This window comes from Episyrphus balteatus, chromosome 3 (assembly GCF_945859705.1).
Source record: "Episyrphus balteatus chromosome 3, idEpiBalt1.1, whole genome shotgun sequence".
NCBI lineage: Eukaryota > Metazoa > Arthropoda > Insecta > Diptera > Syrphidae > Episyrphus > Episyrphus balteatus.
The window spans coordinates 22,003,739-22,028,077 of record NC_079136.1 but is presented as its reverse complement, the minus strand read 5'-3'; the positions used below and the strand labels follow the sequence as shown (position 1 = coordinate 22,028,077).

At 28.4% G+C, this 24,339-nt stretch overlaps 1 protein-coding gene across 4 annotated transcripts in view; it reads right to left on the bottom strand.

Annotated features, from left to right (window-relative positions):
• Nucleotides 1-1,005: 1,005 nt before the first annotated feature.
• The window catches only part of LOC129913757 (elongation of very long chain fatty acids protein 7), a 46,423-nt gene continuing 23,089 nt past the window's right edge, over nt 1,006-24,339 (bottom strand). For all 4 annotated transcript variants that reach the window (XM_055992591.1, XM_055992589.1, XM_055992593.1 and 1 more), the window contains exons 2-6: nt 9,578-9,715; nt 6,602-6,709; nt 6,451-6,531; nt 1,865-2,326; nt 1,006-1,484 (exon numbers count right to left, since the gene is read on the bottom strand). In XM_055992591.1, the coding sequence (XP_055848566.1) occupies nt 1,293-1,484; nt 1,865-2,326; nt 6,451-6,531; nt 6,602-6,709; nt 9,578-9,715 (981 nt within the window). In that variant the 3' untranslated portion in view covers nt 1,006-1,292. The remainder of the gene's footprint in view (nt 1,485-1,864; nt 2,327-6,450; nt 6,532-6,601; nt 6,710-9,577; nt 9,716-24,339) is intronic.

Below are 24,339 nucleotides of genomic sequence, written 5' to 3'. Positions count from 1 at the left end.
TGAAGCGACGATATCTTCATACTGATTAAGAGACCGATTAAACTGTAGGCCGAGAGAAAGTTTGTAGTGTGCGGGGGCTCTTAAAAATATATTGATATTGATTTTTTGAAATCTTGGTTTTATGTGAACATTATCAATTTCTTAAAAAAAGACGTACATATCTACAGTTTTTTCAACTTTTTTCTTAGAAAAAAAAAGCTCTAACATTTTTAATATTTTTTTTCTAAAAATGCTGCACCCTAGTAAAATTAATAATGTTTCGAACTTGCTTTGGAGCTTAATCTTGAATTGATCAAACATTTCCTTTGAATATTTGTATTGGTTTCGTGTAAAAACAAAATTACAATGATGGAGAAGTTAAAAAAGGGGTTTTTATCATGCCGTCCGTCCGTCCGTGTTTCTATGTGGATTTCTGTAAGAAGACTGCCGTCATTATACCTAAATAAGCGAACAAATCTTCTTAATTTGTTGCACCTAAACAAAGCTTCTATGGTGCAAAATATATATCAAAAAGAAAAGAATCCTTTTAAGAGGCCTCCGCCTCCGGACAAAATTTTGAGAAAAACGAGAAATTTGGAAAATTTCTGCACAGTTTGTGAGGCCCACAGAACACTTATTGCAAAAAACTAATTTGCTAATGAAAGATTGACTTTTAATCTAAAATATGGTCTAGTCACATTTTTATTTTTTTAAGTTCAATTTAAAGGTAATGAATAAAATTAGAATATGGTCTGAGCGGATTTTTCATTTTTGGCCCTATTTTTGAATTATCATTTCATGAAAAACATCAAAATTGATCATTTTCTAATGCATATAATTTTCGCCAAATGACAAAATACCTTCTTCAATTGATCCAACAAAAAAAAAATTAATCAAAAAGCTACTAATAAGATGAATATCCTTTTATTTTTGTTCAATATTTTAATTTCAAATCATTTCATTCCTTCAAATTTTGTAAAAAAAAAACTCTCATTCATCAATTTTTTAATATATTTTTATTTTCTTAAAATTGAACATCATCTTTTTCACTCTTAATTCTCTAATTCATTTACGCATTTGACTTAATATTAAAATAATATAATTTTCATTACATTGTGAATGGTTTTGTGGATTTGTATATGTGTGTGTGTTTGGGTTTGTTTGTTTTATTATTTTTTTTGTTTTTGTTTTTTTTTTCTTTTAATATAATTTCTACCATAATTATGAAAAAAGACTTAAATTATGACGAACAATTTGCTTTAAAATTTATAATATAATTATTTAAGTACAAAAGCTATTTTTTTTATTATTTTCTAATTATTTGATGGCCCTCCGCCATAGGTTCGGTGCCGCGTCGTCGTCGTTGAACCAATTGTTTCGATAAGATGTTTCACTGTACCATTGCCATTGGCATTCACATTATTCGCTTCGGTTGCTTTCAGTTTGCTGATAACTCCATTGGCAAAACCATTCATATGGAGCTTTTCGGCGGCTAGTTTTTCCTTCTGTAAAAAAGACATGAAATATTAGATCAATCTTTTAAAATTGAAAAATTTCTAATTAAATCTAACAAAAATGCTTTGCAAAATGTTAATAACCACTTTTTTGACAGATTTTTCTTTGAATTAAATTGTTTGCTAAAAGTGACTGTGAACTAAGAAATAAAGTGTAAAATTGTATGAAATAAAGTGTACGGATATTATTGAATCTTTTGTTAAGAAGTAATTGTCTCTATTTCATTTGAAAATCTTATTACACATTCAAGTCCTTAACGTAACGGAAATAACGTAACGTAACATAAATAGCGTAACGTTACGTAACGGGGATAACGTAACATAAATATAAATTTATTATTGAAGACAGGTAGTCTGCAAACTATACTTACTTTCGCTTCGTTCTTTAGATACGCTTGTCTGTAGAAGTCCGAAAACAGGAAATAGAACATAACTGCATGTGCTCCAATAAAGTAAGCAAATCCAATGGGGTAGTTGCATTCGTTTTTGAAAAACAATTGGAAAGAATGTACCATAACCAAAACAAATTGGATCATTTGCAACACAGTCAAGTACTTCTTCCACCACAAATATTTCTGTACTTTTGGTCCCATAGCAGCCAACATATAATAAGTGTACATAATGATGTGAACAAATGTGTTGAGGAATCCAAAGAATGTACTATGACCGCCAGGTGTAAATTTGACACCCCACCAAACTGACATTGGCATAATTCCATGATGAATGACATGAAGTGTTGACACTTGATCGTAACGCTTACGTAGCACAAAGAAAAACGTATCGAAGAATTCGGTGAATTTTGAGAAGAAATACCACCAACATCCGGATGCTACCTGTTTAAAATGAAAAAAAAGTAAACAAATAAAATAAAATTATAGAGAACTGTAAAAATAGATTTTTTTTTTTAAATTAAAAATTCATAAATTTAAATGGATATGAAATAGTGCTAAAGTTCAAATGTAAACAAACAGAGATGATAACTTTAAATGAACATCACACGTGTAAAAAAAGTGACAAGCAGTTGCTGTTTACATATCTAATGTTTTTTTTTTTTTTTTCTCAAACAAACATATTATAACGGATGCTTAATCTTTGATAGTTTATTTTTAAGTGATTCTGTAATTTCATGTTCTAAGACGTTGAAAATTTAATATTTGATTGTGAAAGAGGGAGCACATTAAAAACTTGCGATAAAGTGTTATAGGTGACTTTGCAGATTTTTAAAATAAATATTTGACATATCAATTGGTTGAGGAAGAATGTTAATGAATTAATGAATTTCTATAGAATTAAAAAATTACTAAGAAAAAATAGTTTTCGCTAAGATAAGAATCAAATGAGAGAAATAAATTTCGTAATAGGTTAAAAATCTGCTTTTCATATTTCATTAGGATATTCCTTTTTTCTCAATTTTAGTTATTTAAATTTAATACAATAATGGTCATCCTAATGGCATCCTATAATGACGTTTAATTCCATACAAAAACCGTCATTTAAAAATTTTAAAAGCCTCTTAAATTTTTATGAAATTGGCCATAAGATTGGTAAAATTTGAACTTTGATAAGCAACCTAGGTGAAAAACAATGCAAAAAAGTGGATTTCACAATTCTCCTCCTTCGTTAAAAAACTCTAATTGTTGTTTCATTTTATTTTTATTTTATTTCATTCTTAAATCTTTATTGACATTAGGTATCTTCTACCTAACCTTCCATAGAAAGGTTTATTTAATTTTTGATCTTGTTCTATACAAGAAGTTTAATTTGAATACATTTTTTATACACAAGCTTTTATATTATAAAAACGTGTGTGAATCGGGTTAAATATTTAGCCAAGGATAAATTATTGACACTATTGACATGAAAAAGATAAATAAATATACAGCTGTTAAAAATTTAATTCTGTATCCGAAAAAAAAATTCAAGTTCAAAACTTGAATTAACAGAATTTTCAAATCCAGCATTTTGAATTTACAGAATTTTGAAATTTTAAATTTACAGAATTTTAAAATACAGAATTTTAGAATTCGAATTTTGGCACATACAGAACTTACACCCCAACACCGTTTTATCACTTTTTTGCATCTTTGATTCAAAATAGTTGATCGAACTGTCCCTCAATAAACAGTTAAGTTGTTGTTTAAATGAGAGTCAATTTACAAATAAAGTGTAAAAATGTTGTAAATAATGCACCTTTTAAAGGGCAAATTTGGCACTTACTGACTTGACTTCTACTTAAAACAGTATTAATAAAATGCACGACACTTTTATGTTAGTTTACTTGTAGATTTTAAGAGCTGCCTCTGTATAAATCAATTAAAGAAATTTTGTTGATGTTGGGGAAGAGCCGACATTTAGGGCAAAATTCTGTTAAATGAAAAAAAAAATGTTTTTTTATTTGACTTTTTTTGAAAAAAAAAATAAGAATGCAGTTTTATTGTAATTGCTTTGAATATTACGTTTGTAAAGTTTAATCAAAATCGTTAGAGCCATTTTATAGTTATTTGGTATAATTTGAAAAATTTGTATGGGAGGTAAACGTTTTTGACTTTTTTGAGAAAAACTAAAAATGCAGTTTTGTTGCAATTGCTTCGAATATTACGTCTGCAAAGTTTAATCAAAATCGTTAAAGCCGTTTTCGAGTTATTTGGTTTGAATTGAAAAATTTGTATGGGAGGTACACTTTCTAAGCGAGATATAAAAAAACAAAAAAAAAACCAACTTTCAGAATTCCATAAAAATCATCTGTACCAAATTTGAAGAAAATCCGTCCACCCGTTTAGGCTGTGGAAATGTGTACAGATGGACGCACAACCGCACAGACGCACAGACACACAGACGCACAGACGTACAGACGTACAGACGCACGGACGGAATTGCGGGACCCACTTTTTTGGAATTCTCCATCATCGTAATGTTGGTTTTGATTAAAACCTCAAATTTTTTTTCGACACGAAACCAATACTTGCCCTATAGAGCAAGTAAAAAAATTGATAGGTATTACTATTCGATTTCGATAAAATTGACCATTTTTGTTAAGTACAAAAAATCTTAGGCCCCCAGAGATTATTGGAAATTTTAATTTTAAGATCCAAAAATAATGCAGGAAGCTTAAATTTACAAGATTTAAACTCTTTTTTACAAGAAAGAAAAAATGATATTACTTTGTACTTTTGCAAGTAGTAACCAATTAATGTACCTTAAGAATTCTGAGATTTCCGAACCCGACATTTATAATTTTGACTTATTTGCTACATAAATATGTTTATAATTTTTACAATCAGTAAATGGTTAATAAACATCAGTTTGTTTTATTTTTGTAGGCATTTAGTCAGAGATAAAATTAGGGGGAGTCAAACTAAAAGGGGTTTCTGTGGTGTATGAGCAACTTTTTTTTATGGAAAAATAATAATGTAAAATGTTCTATTCTTGAGTTTTATATCAGTCAAGTTGACCTTTCAAATGGATTAATTGATCATGAAAAGTTTTGTAAAAGAATAATTTAAACCCAGCAAACATAGTCTAGTAAACAAATTTAATTTAATTTTTTGCTGCTGGATGTTTCCGTCCCAGTATGACAATGAGTTTGTCGAAGTGTAGGGAATAATTTTTCTGCTTCCAGTCTACTCCACAGTGTTATCGAAAAATAAGCTAAGATAACTCGTTGGAAACAGTATTGTGAATTGTGTAAGAGGAGCTTATAAAATGAAATTAAGCTACTGGATCAAATAAAGTGACTTATATAGATTCCCTGATTATTGATTCTAGAAGTTTTGAAAGAAGATGACCAATTTTATCCCAAAATCATCTATGTTATAAAACTCACTTTTGACACAATATAGCTTTAAAAAAGATAGTAGTCGCTTTGGTCGAAATGACTTATAGGCTATTGATTATATCGAAAAAAAAAAAATAGGGCAATAAGGAACTAAGACGATTACGGGTTTTTATTGCAGGAATCGTTCAGTGGGTTATAAAAGAAGATAAAACCGCGGAGTGCTATTAAATTAGAGGGTGGAAATTGAAGATAGAGGAGCAAAAGCCCCCTTTTTGGTTTTTTTTCAATATATATCTGAACACTTTTTGTAGAGAATTAAATTTCCTATAACAAAAATGTTTTTAAAAAATTGATAAAAAAAACAGTGAACGTCTTAGTTTTTCTAAAAGACATAATCAATAGCCTATTATCAGTCATTCATAAATACATTGACCGCTGTGAGTTCGCTGTGCCAAATTTGTATTTTGTTTTTTGGTTACAAGGCTTCTGTTTTTTTCTTTTTTTTTTATTATTGTTATCCATTAATAACACAAAAGAATATTGGGATCAAAAGACCATACAGAAGTTGACCATACGACCCTTTGTTCATTCTGGAACTGCTTGCTGATGTACTGTAATAATTGTTTATTTGCGTATTCATCTGAACTGGTAAAATATTTTTAAGCAAGACATCTGATTTCTGTAAGTTCACTCAATGAATAAAGTGAACTTCCCATTGTGTTTGTACTTGTTCAGTGAATTTTAATGGCTCCTTTCAAGTTTTAAGTAATTGAGCTTAGATCCCTACAAAAGTAAACAACCCAAACAAGAAAAACAATGATAACGAGTTTAAATCAATATTTACAAAAGATCGTAAGATTCGTACACTCAGAATTATTTTCACAGTTCGCTTATGAATTTTTAAAAGGTTTCATGTTTATCTAATTAATGCTCCAACACCTTATGATGTCAACGTGTTATTTTCAACTTAAAAGAAGTTCAATGAACTTATGTACCCTAATGAACTTAAGTGTTGCAGTCAAATGCATTCGAAACAGGATTAAGCAAAAAAAAAAAAACACGATATCCAATGATTAATGAATTTTGATGAAAAGATATAAATTAATGACCGCACAATTCCTTCTGTTAAGGATGTAAGAACAAAGTCCAAATTTTGAATTTTGAATTTTTTGCTACACTTACCCTTATAGCTTTTGGTGTATTACTGTAATCAACTGGTTGACACCTCAGATTATATCCATTAAGCCATCCACCTTGTGCTGCCTAAATTGAAAAAGAAAAAATATTAAATAAATACTCATCATTTCAAAACAATTGAAATAAATTTACATACCTCATAAAATAAATACGTACTGAATAACACTTGAATTAAATTGTAAATAATCAATACTTTTCGCAGTTGAAATGGTTTTCTGTTCTCCATTAATTTTGGACCAAGAACCTGAAATTATAATTAGATATATGGTTTTTCTATATAAATAAAATTACATGAAATGGGGATTTTTTTTATTCAAAAGGAAATTTTTGTTTGTTATTAGAAATAATAAGTCAATTATAAATCTAATTATATAGTTTTGTGCGGTGGTGGTCATTTAAATTAGAATGACGTTATACTATACAAATGCCAAATCATTGTTTATAATAATTTATTAATTAATAAAGAAGAGCAGGTTTTGTTTGAATACAAATTAAAAATTGATACAGAATATAGTAATTCTCAAATTGAAGAATAATTGTTGTCTTTTTGATGCTTAGCTGCCGGATCAAGTTTAATTTGTGCCTCAAAAAAACCAAAGACAGAAAGTCGCAGTTAAAACAAAATGTGATTTGTACTTCTAATGGGCAATTAGGTTTTACCCAAATAAAATGTTTGGCATCTTGAATTTTGGAAGAATTGTGCAAAGCAAGTTGTGAAATAGTGAAGTTTTATTTAAAAAGTTCGAAAAGCATATTAAAAATCTTGAATTAATAAAAAATTCTGACGGTATCCAAATTTGGAAAATTACAATATGCTCGTTTTGCCAAAGGGTCAATATTGGAATATATTGTAATTATAAAAAATTGCAATTATAAAATTACAGTACAGTAGGTGGTATCCAAAATCTTTTTCTGGCTAAAGACAAAGGTTAAGCTGAAGCGTGTTGTACTTTGAAAGTTGCAAGATACGAGTTTAATAAAATGAAATTTTATTTCGGCCGTGCACTAAATCTCATAAGGCAATTCAGACGCCTCCGAAATTTCTGGCAGCTCATGGCAATATTTCCTAAATAGAAGGAGCTGAGAAACTCGATCTTATCTAGCAATTTAATAATAAAATTAAAGTGATGTCATCAATAGAAATTAATGAGTGGTCGAAATTCCACCTACGATTTCCAGGTCAGTTTATTTTTCTGTCCATTTTTCTCTGCTTCAGATTCATTATTTTCGAATAGAGTTTTGACTCAGTTACAAACCAAACTTTCAATCACTCGCAATCGCTCTCAATCGCCTTTTCCCTTGTAGTGGAGTAACTAAAGCTCAAAAAAATGCAAATATTAGGGAAACCGGCCGATTTGATGATCTTTTTTTTCAATCATCAGTAATTATAAATGCTCTATAGGTTAAAAATTTCCGCTATTGCCATATTGATTTTTTAAATTTAGTTGAAGATTTTTGGCAACAAACAATTTTTGTTTTCAAAACTGTTGCTTAAATTTCATAAATTAACAGATGCCAAAAAATTGTCTAGAAAGTTAAAGGAAAACAAATATATTGGAGTGGGGACAGTCTTACATCGTTTAAGCGATAGATTCAGTTTTCTCACAAATTGACTACCACAACGGCAACACCTACAATATTTAAACATACATTTTAAAAATGGTAGGAATTAAGTTTATTGAATGCAGCGCTTTTATAAAACTAGTCCTCAAACTCAGAATTTTGAAAAAAAATATTTAAAAAAATTTTACATGTCGTTTTTAAAATTTTAAAATATGCATATATTTTTAAAATTTTTTTGGTCATGTTAATTTTTATTTGAATTCATAAAAGGAAATATCAATATCGATATGTATTACAGTTTATGAAAAAAATTAAAAAGTACCTACATATTTCATTTTTGAAGAACTTTTTTTGATAGAATTTTTTGAAAAACAAAAAACTTATTTTTTTCGAAATCTAATGCTGTTATTACTTCTTTTTCTTTGACTTTTGTACTCATTATTTTCAAAAAGAGGTATGATTCTTCATGAGTCGACTTTTGCGTTCGACGAAGCTTTTCGGTGTGAAACGACACTTGCCTTGCGGTAAAAATTGGCTCGAGAAAAGTCGCTTTCATTGAATAACGCAAAAAAAAGAAAAGAAGCTTAAATGTGAAACATTTACCAGCTGTGAATACTTAAACGAACGTGTTCTTAAAAAATCTTACAAATAAATTTAACGATCGCTTCAATAAATTCAAACAAGGAGATAAAATATTGTTATTGTCATACGTTATTTATCCGAACTGATCCATAAGTGTTTAGACGCATTCACAGATGGCACTTTTTCAAAAAGGCCAGTTCGTCTGCCTTATAACTTGTTGGTAATATCTTGCGACATCATTCAATTTATGGCTCGATGAAACATCAACATCATCACGTGAAAAAAAAAACTAGATTTTGCCCTTGAACCTGATGCAATTCTATCTTTTATATACTTTACATTTAAACTGGTTTTAATTAAATAGAAGATAGACAATAGGAGTGGTCTCTTGCAAACCATCCATAATCAATGGAAAATTCCAGATGATTCCTTTATATAAGTGGAACTGGATCAAAATCTAGGTAGGTATTCACTAATTGGCATTGAATTTCTTTATTATACCAAAGGTGATACGCGATTGCATTAATCGGAATCCCGTCAAACAGTGGTAGAATAAGCATGAAATTATTGGAAAAATTCTTATTCACATATTTTTTTCCTCAAATTTTTAAAAACCAAGAAAATCGGTTGAGTCATGAGCGAAAAGTGGGGAAGCGAACAACAAGTTGAATGGAAAAAAAGTTGTAGTAGTGAAAAGATATTTTTTCATAGCTTTTGCTATGACAATTTTCGTCTCTGTTTGGGACCATTTTGCACCACTGTTTTCCAGTTACCATAAAAATAAAAACTTGCAATAAAAACGCAACAATAATTCTGCGAAAATGTTAATGAGGATACAAACATAATACTGCACTTAAAAAATTACATCCAAGTCATTTAAGGTCCTATAAACTATAAACACCAAGTTGGTATAGGTTAGGTATACCTACTTTGTAGGTCTAGGTCTCTGTGTGGATTCTTTACTTACCTTAACAAAATATGCATATGTGAGACTTATTGCTATCGTAGGGAATGGGGAGCTCATCAATGGCCAGTCTCTCGTTCGTGGATCTGATTTGTTGTCCATCAGGTCCCGCCATCCATCGTAAATTGATGTAATAAAAGCCTTAAATTTAAAAATAAAAATAAATTTATTAAAATGCATTTTATTTTTTGATACAAAAAATAGGTAATTATTTTTTAATGATTAGATTGAAATAAATAGGATTGAATAAATTTGTTTATAAACATTTTTTGCAACCTCTACTGTAAGAAAACGTATTTTTTTCGAAATTGACCACTCTAAATATCCCAACAAAAAAAAAATGCAAAAAAAAAGTTCAGTAGAAATTTAGACAACAATGACTAATGAAAAACGTGAAAATAACCAAAACAAAATTTTGAATCGTGTGAATGCGGCATACATATTTGAAGCGTCAATCGTGCCCTAATATTAATGGGGCCACTGGTTATTATAAGAACATTTTTATTTAGTTCGTTCTATTGTGCAAGGCAGGCATATTTTATACCATACAATTGATTCTTCGCTGCATTGTGCAATAATAAATATACTTTTCTTGGGTTTACTGAAGAAAATATTATGCAATAGCAATACATATGAATGTTATGAAAACAAATTTATTTGAAAGTAGGTACGTTCTGAATTGAGCGTACGTTTTGAATTGAGATTTTTAAGTAGGGATAAAACTATACAATGCACTTCAATTTTTTAGATAACTTGAATGAAACCAAAAACAAAATTAATAAATTTGAGGATTATGGGTATGGGTTTTGGGAAATATAGACTTGAGTGTTATGTTAGTATCCCGTTTTATGTTTTTACTTGCGATATAATGATAACAATGAGACATGAAATTACGATAATAGAAAATGCGAAAAAAGAAGGTCTTGCAATTTTGATTTAATAAAAAATTATTTTTATGTGTCGAATAATATTTCCGTTTTAGAGCCAATTTTTCAATCTTCTAATAAACAGTCAGTTAACTGTTCGACGAATAAAGTTATTAGGCTCATAAACAATCAGATAAAAACATTGAATTTTTCAATCAAGAATAATTTATTCTACAGAATAACAAAAAAAAAAATTGTCAAATTCAAAAATATTTAAAATTAAACGTCATTTTTATACATGATTGTTTTTGTTTTCTTCTTTTCCACTGTATTTTTTTCAAAATTCTTTCAAAACAGCTTTGACAACTGACACAATATTTTTATTGAGATTATTCCTTAGAATAATTTTATTCGTCTCTGAAAGAAGCAGATAGATTTATTCTTAGTAATAAGCTATATCTGCCTGTTGAAAAATTGATTTTTTCTCTATCCTTAGGAATAAGTACTAACTGACTGTTTAACTGACTATTGAAAAATTGGCCCTTAATGGAATACCAAATTTTTTGGGAAGTTTTTGAAAATTAAAAAAAAAAAAAATATTTCGTGCGACCCAGTGAGTTTTATTTTATAAGGTTTATCCTTTCATATAAATACACATCTTAGAAAATAAAAAAAATTAATTTTGTCTTGCTTTTTCCTTCGAAAAAAATTGTTTCGTTATTTTTTTTTTATTTTTCTAAAATTTTAAGAAACCAAGAGCCATTTGCTTAAAAGATATTAAATATTTAAAATGAATACAGGGTGTCCCAAAAGTAATGGATCAAACGAAGTATGCTGATAGGCCAACTTTAGGGCTCTCAGAATTTGGTAACTTGTTCATCCCAAATCTTTACGGTTTTCGATTTATTGCAGTTTTTGTGAAATTTCGATAAATCCCGACTTTGCAACAGTATTTTGCTTCCCCCGCTCATAATAGATTTTTGTTTTTTACAATTATTTCACTAAAACATTGCCTAATAATAAGAAATAATTAATTAATCAAAATATTTTTTATTTCATTCGCCATTTTGCTGCAAATGAAATAACAGTTTCATGTTTTATGAAAACTCAATTTTTCACTTTTATTTCAGAGCAACACCCTGCAAAAAATTTGTATGGTGTGACCCTGGATTATTATTTTGAAAACTTGCCGTGTTATTGCAGATTTCAAAAATGTATAAAAGTTTCCAAAAGTTGTTTCCTAAAGTTGGCCTATCAGCATACTTCGTTTGATCCATTACTTTTGGGACACCCTGTATAAACTTTAATTCTCTAGTTCCTCCTCTGCGTTCACTGACACAAAAGATTTTATGTAGAACTTAGAGTTCCTGCACGACGCACAGTGGTTCCCTTATATGGAGGAAGTGGAAAAAAAAACTATAAAAACTGAACGGGTGGACCGATTTGATTGAAATTTCGTATATACATTAAATAAAATGAGTTCTCATCGTGATTAAAAAATTGTGTGTCGTATGTTTTTCGATAGATAGTATAAAAATGATCGTATCATGACAAAACAAAAAGCATGTGAAAGCTACATTCCTCTATTTTTAAACTAAATATTTCATTTCTAATGGTAAAATAGCTAAATCTTTGGAATTATTCAAATACCAAAATTTTCCAATTTTTTTTTTGTTTTTACTTTTCTCTAAAAAAAGTTGGAAAATTTTTTGCGAAAAAATGATTTTTATTTTTAGAAATATTGGGCCTTAAGATTCTTTTTGTTTCAAACTTCTACGATTTTTTTAAGATTGCAATATCAGTCATCAAACCAAAAACCATACTTTTGACTTTGACTATAAATATCTCAACCACGGATCTTTTTAAAGAGAATTTAAGGATACATTTGAAAATTTCATTTAATTTTCTACAAATAAATTAAGTTTAATTTGTTAGAAAAATGTTTTCTTGCATTTGAGATCATTTTAGAAAAGCTATCAAAATAGGCCTTTTTACTGTTTTTTTAGAAAATGTGCCGCTGTTTTATAACTATGGGTGATTATGAGCAAAATCAAATTCGTTTGAGTTTATTTGAACATTTTATTATTAAATACCGTTTAAATTTTAGATAAACCAAAGAAAATTAAATTTTTTTCAAAAAAAAAAGATAAATTTTGAAAAAAAATTCTTATCGTTTTTGGATATTTATCCTTTTTTTGAAATTTTTGATTTTTCTTTATTTTGTGGCTTATCGGTGATGACAACATAGACCTCTTATAATGTAAAAAACTTTATTTTATCAAAAAAGGAGTTAAATTAGAAACGGTAATACCAGAAGCCGATTTCAAGTGCTGTTTGAGTGACACGCATTGCTACACTCAAGAAGCTCTTACGGGAGAATGGGTCAAAATGGGTCATTTGTTTTAACACCATAAATAGTATATATCATAAGCTTTAAATTAATACTAAAATGAACGTCTAGCATCGTGGAGCTTTTTTTTTATAGGCCGACAAAGAGTAAAAACTACTCGCTCTAGAGGTGTCTTCATATAATATTCTGGTTTTTCTGATTCAAAAGCAAATTCAACAAACGGTAAATGTATACTTAATGACAAATATACCATTAACAATACATATTTTTTTTTTAAGCTCTATTTAAAAAAAAAATACCGTCAAATGTTGCAAAAAAAAACGGACGAAATTTCGAAAATTTTAAAGAATCTAGTTTGAGCTAAGTATACCCGGGACCCAGGCTATGCAAAAAATTAAAATTGATTGCATTCTGTATTTAAATACATATATTGTTAATCGAAAAACCAAATCAAAAAAATTGAGAAAATTGTTTCACTTTTTTGGGTTTTTTCCATCAGGGAACCACTGTGCGACGATGACTATGTAGAATTTAATTCAATAAGTAAAACACTGGTCTGTGAATCTGGTAGCAATAGAAATAATGTCCAGATTGCATTGTAATTTTCGTAATTATTTCTAGAATATTTTTCGAGCGTAAGTACTCAATAAACGGGCTCCTCAAAAAAGTACATCGCTCATTCTGCTCAAGCAGACAATAATTTCTTTATTCATCTCAGAGCGTTTAATTATATCTGCACGCGTCAATTTAGTGTGAAAAGATTTGATTAATTGCATTTTTTTAATATCCATTTAATAACTACTATTAACATTTGATTCTGGCTATGAATATTTAATTAAAATAAACATTATGAATAATTAAAAGAGAATAAACAATCAATAAATTTCAGGATCAACATGTTGTTAACTAAATATGGGTACTTGTACATAAATATAATAATTTGTCATTTCAATGGTTTTAATATCGTGTACCTTTCTATCAGGTATAAATTAATAATGTTAAATTAAAGGGAAAATTTAGTATGCAATATATTTTACCAAGACATTAACATGTGCATGTTAATGAAATGTTAAAACAAAATCCACTTTTATATCTTGGATTCTGCCAGTTTCAAAATGTTAAAGTCCAGTTGACATAAGATTTAATATTTTGCTGTAAATTGTTTGTAACTTCTGTTAAAAAGTAAATAAAGAAATTTACTAAAATCCAAGCTAAAATTACAAAGAATCGTGTAAGACACAATTTTTAAATTCTCCCTTTTTAGCATTAATTTATAATCTTCTTGCAAAACTTGATACAAATATTGGCTTTAATATTTTGTTTAATAACCTATAACTTATCCTTTATCTATTTTATTTGTACCTATCCAAAGTAAAAATGCAAAGTGAATTTTAATAAATGCGTTACAAATTTTGTTTTCATCATAAGCTATTAGAATTTTTGATAGGAACTATCTTGAAGACTCCTACCACACGCACGAGTCAAAATTTTTACATTACATATTCATGCAGCAAACTGCATGTTTAACACGTTAAAAAAATATCAACTGTGAAGATCGCGCAGTAGCTCTGTGATGGCATTGCAGCAGTTAATCACTTTAAAGTGTATGATGATAACCATCTGGATTCGTCTGGCAAAAGAAATGAAGAAGGCAATGTTGCTTGGTCAATTAATCATTTCAAAGAATGTGATTTTAACGACTGTGAAATTCAAGAGCCGCACACACTTAACGCACTGGATAGATCACAAAACTACTTCACCTTCCCTCTTTTTTTTTGCTTTTTTTTCTTTTGTTCAAATCATTTAACATGTCCGACATCCGTGTGAAAAGACCATACCCAACCCATGGCACTTTTTTTTTTTGTATTGGTTTTATTAATCAAGTGCAATCAACTATGTTACTGACCTTGGTCACCTGTTCACACTTTTTATTTTTTCTCTTATTGCCTACAGGTTTTTTTTTTTTTTGATTATGTTGAAGTGTGCTTATGAGTTATGATTTATTTTGAAGAACAAGCTGGTGTTTCATAGTAATAATATAAAAGATTTGTGGCTATGGTTATGATTTATTTGAGATAGGATAGTTTTAATTTGTGTGATGCATTTAATAGTTTTTTTTTTCCAGAGAATTATCTTGAAGATGATGCAAATATAAGTAATTCGATTTTAAGTGGATCTTGTTTAGTAAAATAGTAGGATTCTAGATTTTTTTTGATTACTAATAAAAATCCTGTTTAAGACAGCGAAATTAAACCATCTTAACTCGCTTTTTATTCGTGTTGACCTTACATTTATGATTTGTGGGCTTTCAAATTTTTATTTGGGAGAATAATTTATTGTTTAGATACAAATCAGACCCATTTTTTTTTTCGAAGGAGATTCATTTATTCAAGGTGTTGAAAAGAAAAATAAACTATTGCGAGAATAATTGTCTTTAGTAGTTATGATATTGTAATAAAAATGAAAAATTGAGCAGCACAAAGATGTGTTAAAAAAAACTGAAATGCAATGAAAAAACTTACAAAAAATATTAAAACGTAATTTATTTTTATTTTTAAGAATTACTGACATTTTGACAAAATAAACAATAATCTCTTTTTTTAATATAAAACAAAGTCCTGTCAGTTTTACCATTTATGTATGTAGGTATGTATATCTCAAGAACGGATGAACTGATTTCTCAAATCGTATCTCCATCGTAACTTACTGTTTTAGAAAAAAAATTGGTGCAAAGGGTTTTAGTCAGATAGTTTTTAAAATTGTGTGTTACTAAGGGCAAGTTAAGGCAAAAGGGAGGCAGAATAAGAATAACTATGACAAACTTAAAAAGAACTCCTTAATTTGGGTATTTTCAACATTGAGGTGTCCAATTTTAATTTTTTTTTTTTTTTTTCATAAATTAAACTACTCGTATGTTATTTATGAAAACCAACATTTTTCTTGGCTTGTATTAGTTACATTGTTCTAAGGAGTTAAGCCAATCGATTTTTTTTTAAACTTACATTTTCTCGCCAACAGCTCAAATTGGGCACTTTTTTTGGAAAAACAGTTCAAAAGTTTTTTAAAATTTTATTTGTTTTTGCAAATACCTTTCTGCCTTTTCAAAAATTGGTTTGTCACAAATGTTTGGAACTGTTCGTAAATTAATGTCCTTAAAGTTAAATTAAAAACAAAAATCAAAATCATCCTTTATAGTTTAAGCTCCAAACTAATTAAAAAAGAAAACCAAGTTTTTAAACATTGGGTCATATGCATAAAAAATAGTAAATGCTGTTATTTGAAAAATTGTAAAGTATGAACGTATTTTGTCCACATTTTGTGCATATCAAATCTAGTTTATACTTATTAATTTCATATTGCTAGTATTTACTATTTTTTATGCATACGGGTTATTGTCTGAATTGTATTTATTTAAATTAAATTAAATATATAAAATATATATTTAAATATATTATATTTATTTAAATATATAATACATTATAACACTTGCTTACAAAAATTTTCGTAGAAATCGTTTGGATCGTTCACGAAAAATTAAGAAATACAATCAGTCCTAAAATAGGTTTGTCAAGGTATTTTGTATTCCAAATATTAGGATATTTTTACATACATATTTTATAATCCGGGTTCAAATTCAAATTTAGATTTATTGACACTTATTTTTGATTACAAAAAGTACTTATGCTTGAAATACATTAGTATTAAAAAAAAAACTGACTTAGAATTGCTTGAAATACATTTTGTATTTTTGTTTTCGAATACGGGTAAACTTTTGCAATCTTAAAAAAGTTATTACCAACTTTATAAAAGAAAAAAAATATAAATTTACAAAACTTGTAATTTTTTTTTTTTTTTGTTAATTTTTGTTGTTGTTGTTCTATTTCCAAAAATGTATCTCTGGTACCACAAAACAATGTATGTACTTTAAAATAAAACAGTTTAAGGCAACACAATAAGAACATGTTGCTGTGGTTTATTTGCAATTTTTATTCACTTTCACTGCAATAGAAAGAAGTTTCACAATTATCCTTTTATGCAATTTAAACTAAGCGAAAATTCAAACCACACCATATTACATACGAACACCAAAACTTTAAGTCAAACGCATTCCATTCAAATTGTTGCGACCCGAATGAGTCAAAATAGTAATGTAATTAGATTCTTACACCATTTCATAAAAAGAAAAACAAAAAAAAAAAAATAACTTTAGTACCAAAGTACGTAGATGGAAACTCCCAAAAAATATATAATCTGAAGAGCTTACATAGCATCATGTGTGTTAAAAAAAAAACTTTCTCAATTTTTTTTTCTCAAAATCCGTTAAGAGATAATCACTATCATCCGCATCTTAGCTTAAGTGTTAATGCGACTTTTATTCGCAGCACCTAAACAGGGTGAGACAGAGACAAAGACCTCGAAAATCTAATTTGTTGTATTTCTTTTGTTCAGAGTATCTATCTAATGGGACATATTTAGGTTTGCACACACAAAAAAAAAAAAAGTGTGTAATTAGTTGATTATGTGACGTGTCAAAGGGTGATTACAAAATAATTGAATTTTATTTTTGTTTTTGTCTCAATTTTGTCGAAAGATGTAATGTGAGAGTGTTTCTCGCGCACTTTAAGTCGGTCATTGGGGTAATTTTCACTTTTAAAGTTATTTTATATTTTTGTTTGCATGTTTTTATAGTATGTCTGTGGTAATAGTTATGATTTGTTGAATTTAATTTAAATAGAAATTATGTTTGTCTATGTGAAATAAGGAGACAAATTTACAAACAAAAAAAAGTGGTGAAAAATTCTGGAAAATTGACATGCTTTCCATTTCTTATGCTTTCATGATCAAACTACTTTAAACTGATACTTCAAGTCAAACGTACCTACTTTTAAATTTGATATCTAGATCTATTTTAAATAGTTCATTCTCAGATCGAAAAGGTTTTGTCTGCTGATCTCAGTAGCTAGGTATACCCATTTCAATTATAAAAAGATCCTTATTTTTAAAATAATGTGCATTTAATAACGTTTTACAAACCTGTCATAAACACTCAAATACACATTTAATTATTTGCAAAGGTATTAATGAAGCAATTAAAGCTGTATAAGTTTTTAATAGCAAAGCAAACAATTATGCACCTTTCGTACACTTAAAAAGACAAATGATTATTTTCCTTCTAATAAAATTACAAATCATCATGATCATTCAATACATGATCATTTGATACGTAATGATTGCTTATACCACAACGTCAATACGAGTAGCTCCATTATTCTGTATTATTAGATCAAACATTCAATTCAAAGCCAGGGTCGTAGCTTAAGGCTAAAAGTGTGTTATAGTCACAAACACACAGAAATTAATTTTTGTGATTGGTTAAATTTTGTTGGACAGTTCAGTTTGGGGTAAGGCTGCATATCAAAAATAAAAGACATGCACATTTGGAAGTCCATTTTTCGACGTTGTATTTTCGTTACTATAGTTGAATTAGCTATTTCAAAACTCAAATACGATATTTTAACGATGCACGTAAAAACCTTGGAGATCATCACCCGGAAATATCACACCTAATCAGAGCTAAATCAGAAAACAACTGATCCAGGAACGATATGAACATATTTCAAGAATGTTACATATTTATTCAAACTATTTTTTTTTTTACTAATTTGACACATGATCTAGATCTAATTGCAAAATATTTGAATTGAGTACAATTCACAACTACGGCTCTGTTCACAATTATAGTTATCATAACAAAGTAACAAAGCCAATTGTGCATTATAAACTGTAGGTAAGTCTTATGGCAACACCTAATTATTTTGAGTTTATTTCCTCATTCATAGAAAAAAAACAACAATCTTACATTTAGTGAAATAGTTTATGAATGATTCACAGTAGGTACAAATATTTAGCACCAAAAACACTTCGTTAAAGGTCAATGTTATATCGCATATAAATGAGGCTCTAAATACTTAAGGAAACATTCCATTGCAAAAATAAGATGTAACCTTAAATGTTTCAACAGATATTGCTGTTAAGGAACATGTGTACATAAGTGCATATTACATCTTAGCTAAATGGAAAACATAACACAACTTTCCAGCAGATAAAGATGAGATAATTAGTTTGGAAAATTCCGGCAACAGATTTGTCATAAAAGTAGAAAATGTTTATACATATATAGAAAACAATATTGTAATATTAAATAAGTTGAAACAAAATAAACAAAGCATTCATATTCCCACCGCAGCAGAGTGGAAAGTTCTTACGTTAAATATCAACATAACATGTCATCAAAACAAGTTTTACCATAAAATTATATAGTTTTCTTGTATTGTGATTAAGAATGTAATTGATCACATTTTCTAGACTTTTTTTTGTTATTTCATCGGTTATTTCCCCGTTAATACATAGACAATTCAATTGTAATAAGTAATAAGTTGTGCTGTGCATTCACCCCTGTTACTACTACAGAATAGACCGAAAGGGTGTTTTTTTCTATTTTTTTTATATAATTCTAGTTCTAATTCAAAGTATTTATAACTTGACTATAAAATTAGATGCAGAGTGAAAAGCTATTAACTTTAACATAATGGTCGTCCAAGGATACGTCATTTGTCAAAAATAAACTAACTTAAAAAAATAAATAAACTTAAAAAAGAGTACAGGGAACCATGGCCAAAATAATGGAAATATTTCTTACTTCCAACAAAAACTGTTTGCTATAGTAAAGTTGGACTAAAAAATATTAAATGTTTGTAATATTTTTATATTGATAAATTATATTGTCAATATATTCAATGTATGTACAATTTTGTGAGTGATCAAAAAATATGTGTAATATTTTACACTAAATTGGTTTGAACTGCTTTATCATAAAATATAACAACACTTGATTTAAACCTCAAACACTTAGCTGTTTGGTGAGTTTGTGAAATTATTGGTAGAATTTTTACTTTCAAGTTTATTTTGATAGTTTTTTTTTTTTATTTAAAGTTATATTTTTTTTCATGTGGCACATATCTATGAGAAAAAAACTGCAATGAAAACCCTCATGAACTTCACAAAACAAAAAATTAAACGTGGTTGTGGTTGTCTAATGCTTACTTTAGTTGCCATAATGACAAAAAAAAAAGTCTTAAGTGGGATATAGTGCATAATCGTCTGTACAAGAAAGGTACCAGAAGTTGGTAGGCTCTGGTAGGCTATATCTATGCCAAATCTCAATAATTCCTTTGGCTTTTACATAGTTAAGTAAAATAAAATGCATGGGTCGCATGATCTAAGAGTTCAAGTTACTTAGAATTTTAAAACTTTTTTTAAGTACAAAAATTAAAAAGAAATGGATCTGTGCTCCAAAAAAAGCATTTCTTTTATTGATATTTAAAAAAAAAATAATTTCAAAATCGTTATAGAGTCGTTTTTTTTTAAATATTTCGAAAAATATTGTGAAACTTAAATAAATTTAGTATTAAATTAAAGCTATATAAATCCATTTGAATATAAGAACTTTCGTTGAAAAATCGGAGAAATTCTGTGGGAGGTATCCATATTAATGGTTAAAAACAAAACACAGTTTGAAATATTTCAAAATGAATGATTTTTGAACGCTTAACCCCTAAACATGAAGTACAAATAGTGGACACTTTCATTTTTGTAAGTAAGATCACAACAAAAACATTACTGTTAAAAAAGAAGCCAAGTTCTCCTATTATGAAATTATGCTGGCACAAAAAGTACTGAGATGTAAAAGTGTACCAAGTTCTAAAGTTTGGGTTCAAATTCGTATCAATAAAATTTTGATTGTTCTCTTGACAATTTTTCTTTTAATTACCGATTTTTAAAGTTATTTCAAAAATTGCCAAGTAAACAATCAAAATTTTATTGATACGAATTTGAACCCAAACTTTAGAACTTGGTACACTTTTACATCTCAGTACTTTTTGTGCCAGCATAATTTCATAATAGGAGAACTTATCTCCTTTTCTAACAGAAATGTTTTTGTTGTGATTTCACTACTTTTTGCAAGGTAGAATTGAAAATCTCTATATTTGATGAAAATTCAGTGAAAATGGGCGGTTGCCACGCCCCCGGGCTGAAATTCTTAAACTTTAAATTTTTTCCTTTGTATCAACTACCATCTCTACCATTCTACCAAATTTCAAGATTCTACGATAATCAGAAGTGCTCTAATATATTTAATGAAAATTCAGCGGAAATGGGCTGATGCCACGCCCCCTGGCTGAAATTCTCAAATTTTAAATTTTTTCCTTTGTATAAACTACCAGCTCTACCATTCTACCAAATTTCAAGATTCTACGATAATCAGAAGTGCACTATAATATTTGATGATAATTCAACGGAAATGGGCGGATGCCACGCCCCCTGGATTGAAAATCTCAAATTTTCGATTTTTCCCTTTGTATACACCACAAGCCCTATCACCGTGTAAAATTTCAAGTTTCTACGTTAACGGGAAGTTCTCCATAATTTTGATGATCTGTCAGTGAGTGAGTGAGTGAGTGAGTGAGTGAGTGAGTGAGTGAGTGAGTGAGTGAGTGAGTGAGTGAGTGAGTGAGTGAGTGAGTCAGTCAGTCAGTCAGTCAGTTACGGTTTTTGCGATTTTTGAAGCCCTATATCTCAGAAACTACTCATCGTAAAAGGCTGAAATTTTTTAAGGAGTTTGGTTTTGACAAGCTCAATAAATGTAGCGAGTTTGAAATTTCTAGCATCTTTGGTGTGGAAGTTAGAGGGGGGTCGAAAATGGCCTGAGTTGTTTCCTGTAAATAAGGGTTAGTGCCAAAGTTGCTAGAGAACTTGGCTTGGCTTGATGTTACTATAAAAAAAACTCCCTTTATAAAAATTAAAAATAAAGAAGACTTTAGTCATTAAAGTAAATTAAAAGTTCGAATATGTACCAACAACATGTAGATATTTAATACAAGTGAGACTTTATAACTCATTGATACTGTATTGACTGATTAGTTGATTACTTTTGCGGTTAGTAAACACGATTTATAAAATGAGTGATTGTTTCAATCGAGAACAACAACTACAATTAAAATAATAAAGAAGAAGTCAAACTGATATGTGATATAATATATAAAGATATGAATTAATTTTGTAATATTATTTTTCCAATGGGGGATTTACGTATTTGATATCTTAAATGAAAACACATACAAAAATCATCATCACTTTTACTTTTGGTATATTACATTATTAGAGAAATACAAAAGTTATAGTATAGAGTTTTACAATTGTTATCTAAAACAAAATGATTTTTAAAAATTGAGTAGGTATGATTTATTTCCTATTTTATAAGAGAGAAAGAAAATATCTTTCTTCGATGTTGTCCTATGTTGTTGCGAATAAAGTTTTCAAGGTCAAGGTCAAGTCCAAGGCCAGTATTACTCCATATGTATGATTAAAAGTTCGATTTCCCTATAAAATAACAGTTCAACAATCTTTAAAATAGTATTTTCAATAATGTATCATTTTTTCCACAGGGTGTTTGTTTTGCAACATTAATTCATTACTTCCGGATTATAAAAATTCCCCCAATAAACTTAAAATTATGATCACATGATAAGCATAATCTCCGTTCTATATGATTTATTATTAAAAGATTGCAACTCATCAAATGATTTGAAAATATTTTCAAAATCATTTAAATTCACTAATTTCTTAATATTTGTTTACTTTTCTTCCCCTCCTTACACCCAACAAAAAAAAAAAAAAAATAAACACTTAATGCATTTCGTTTTTATTCCCCCAAAGCGTTATTTCTCAACCGGCTAAAACTATTTAAGCAATAAATCACCACTCATATTGAACCTAATGACTATGAAAAAAGAAATAATAAAAACCAGAAAACTGAAAACCGAAAAAAAGCCACTTGTTTCCCTAAAACACCAGTCTCCTTTCAATCCAAAAAACTTGATTTCTTAACGCCTCAAAGGTATTTTATATTATTTTTTTTTTCTTATTTCTTGAAAAGAAACCAAATTGATGTAATAAATTTGGCCTTGACATTACCAATGAATAAAGATTCGAATTTCATTTGAGACTTTTGGTTGGTGGGTAGGTAGGTAGGTGAAAAAAAAAAGAAAAACTATTAAAAAGTTTCCAAATTGACTAACATGTCAAGGTCATATAATTTAGCATAGTTTTTTTTTTGTCAGAATTTACAATTATGTTCAAATAAACATCAACAAAAACAACTTTTTTTTAAATATAGCCGATTCGGCTGTGATATTTAATCAAAAAGATCATCGATCGTCGTTGTCGTGTTAATTTTAGTGTCATAATCATAAAACTTAAATTTAACAAAAAAAAAAAAAGGTGTTTAATAGTTCGTATCGTCTTCTCATAAAAATCAAACAAATATTGAAGCTTTCATAAAGAAATTAAGAAAACAAAAAAAAAAAAAAGAAGAAAGAAAAAATTATGCATTTGAATAAATATATTTCATTACTGAATGGTTTCGTTGGTTATTATCGCTTTGATGAAATTATTTATTTGCATTTTTGATTTTTTTTTTATAAAAATACCCAAGTTAAGAAATTGCTCATATAGGCGGTTTTTGGTTATCTACATCTCGAAATTCAATGTCAATTAGTTGTTTTAAAACTCGGCACCTAAAGTGAAAATTTAGTGCCGAATATTATCGGTCAAACTCACCGAAATTAAAATATCATTAGCAATTCAGGTCATTAGAACAGTGAGCTATAATACGACTTACAGGCGGTTTTACATGTTTTACAAGGGAAATTTAGAACCAAATTTTTAATTTGAAAATCACCTGGAACCTCAAAACCTTAAGTGTCTAAATTTTACTATATTAAATCAGTGATTTACATTTTTATTTGTATGATATTGTTTCCATTCTTACGTCATAGAGTTTTTTTTTTTTTTTAATTTTGATCTACATAAAAATATATCAGATCAGACTCAAAAGGGCTTGCCATAAATATAAAGAAAAATAAAACACTTTCTCTAATTAAATTTTATTACTACTAACTGGTCCGTGAACCACTTTTTTGATCATCATCGAAATGCAAGAAAATGCATTAATAGAAAAAAAAATGATACAGATATTCATGTAAAGGCATCCGGTATTTGGTTCGAAATTTTGTAAACAAAATAACGGAACTTTTTGTAAACTATTAATTTTTTTTTGGTATATGGTCTTATTCAATCGAATCGTTATACTTTTATGTTTTGATTGAATTATTGAATGTATTTTTTTTATTAATCATGGAAGTTATATATCCATCTTATTTCTAATTGTCGTATATTTATACATATTTTCATATTTTTATTTGAAAATATTGGGATTTAGGTAAATATTCATGACCAGTCAACAAAATTACAAACATTTGTTTTGAAATTTCAATGTTGTTTGCTATTAGCGAATGGCTAATAGAATGACGTTAACAGAGGTAATAGGCTCAAACTGCGTTTGCGAGACTTACGGAAATTCGTTCATTGTTTTGATTTTGGGAAATTTTTAGATCGCTGTTATCTTCGATTCATTTATTAACAAGGGT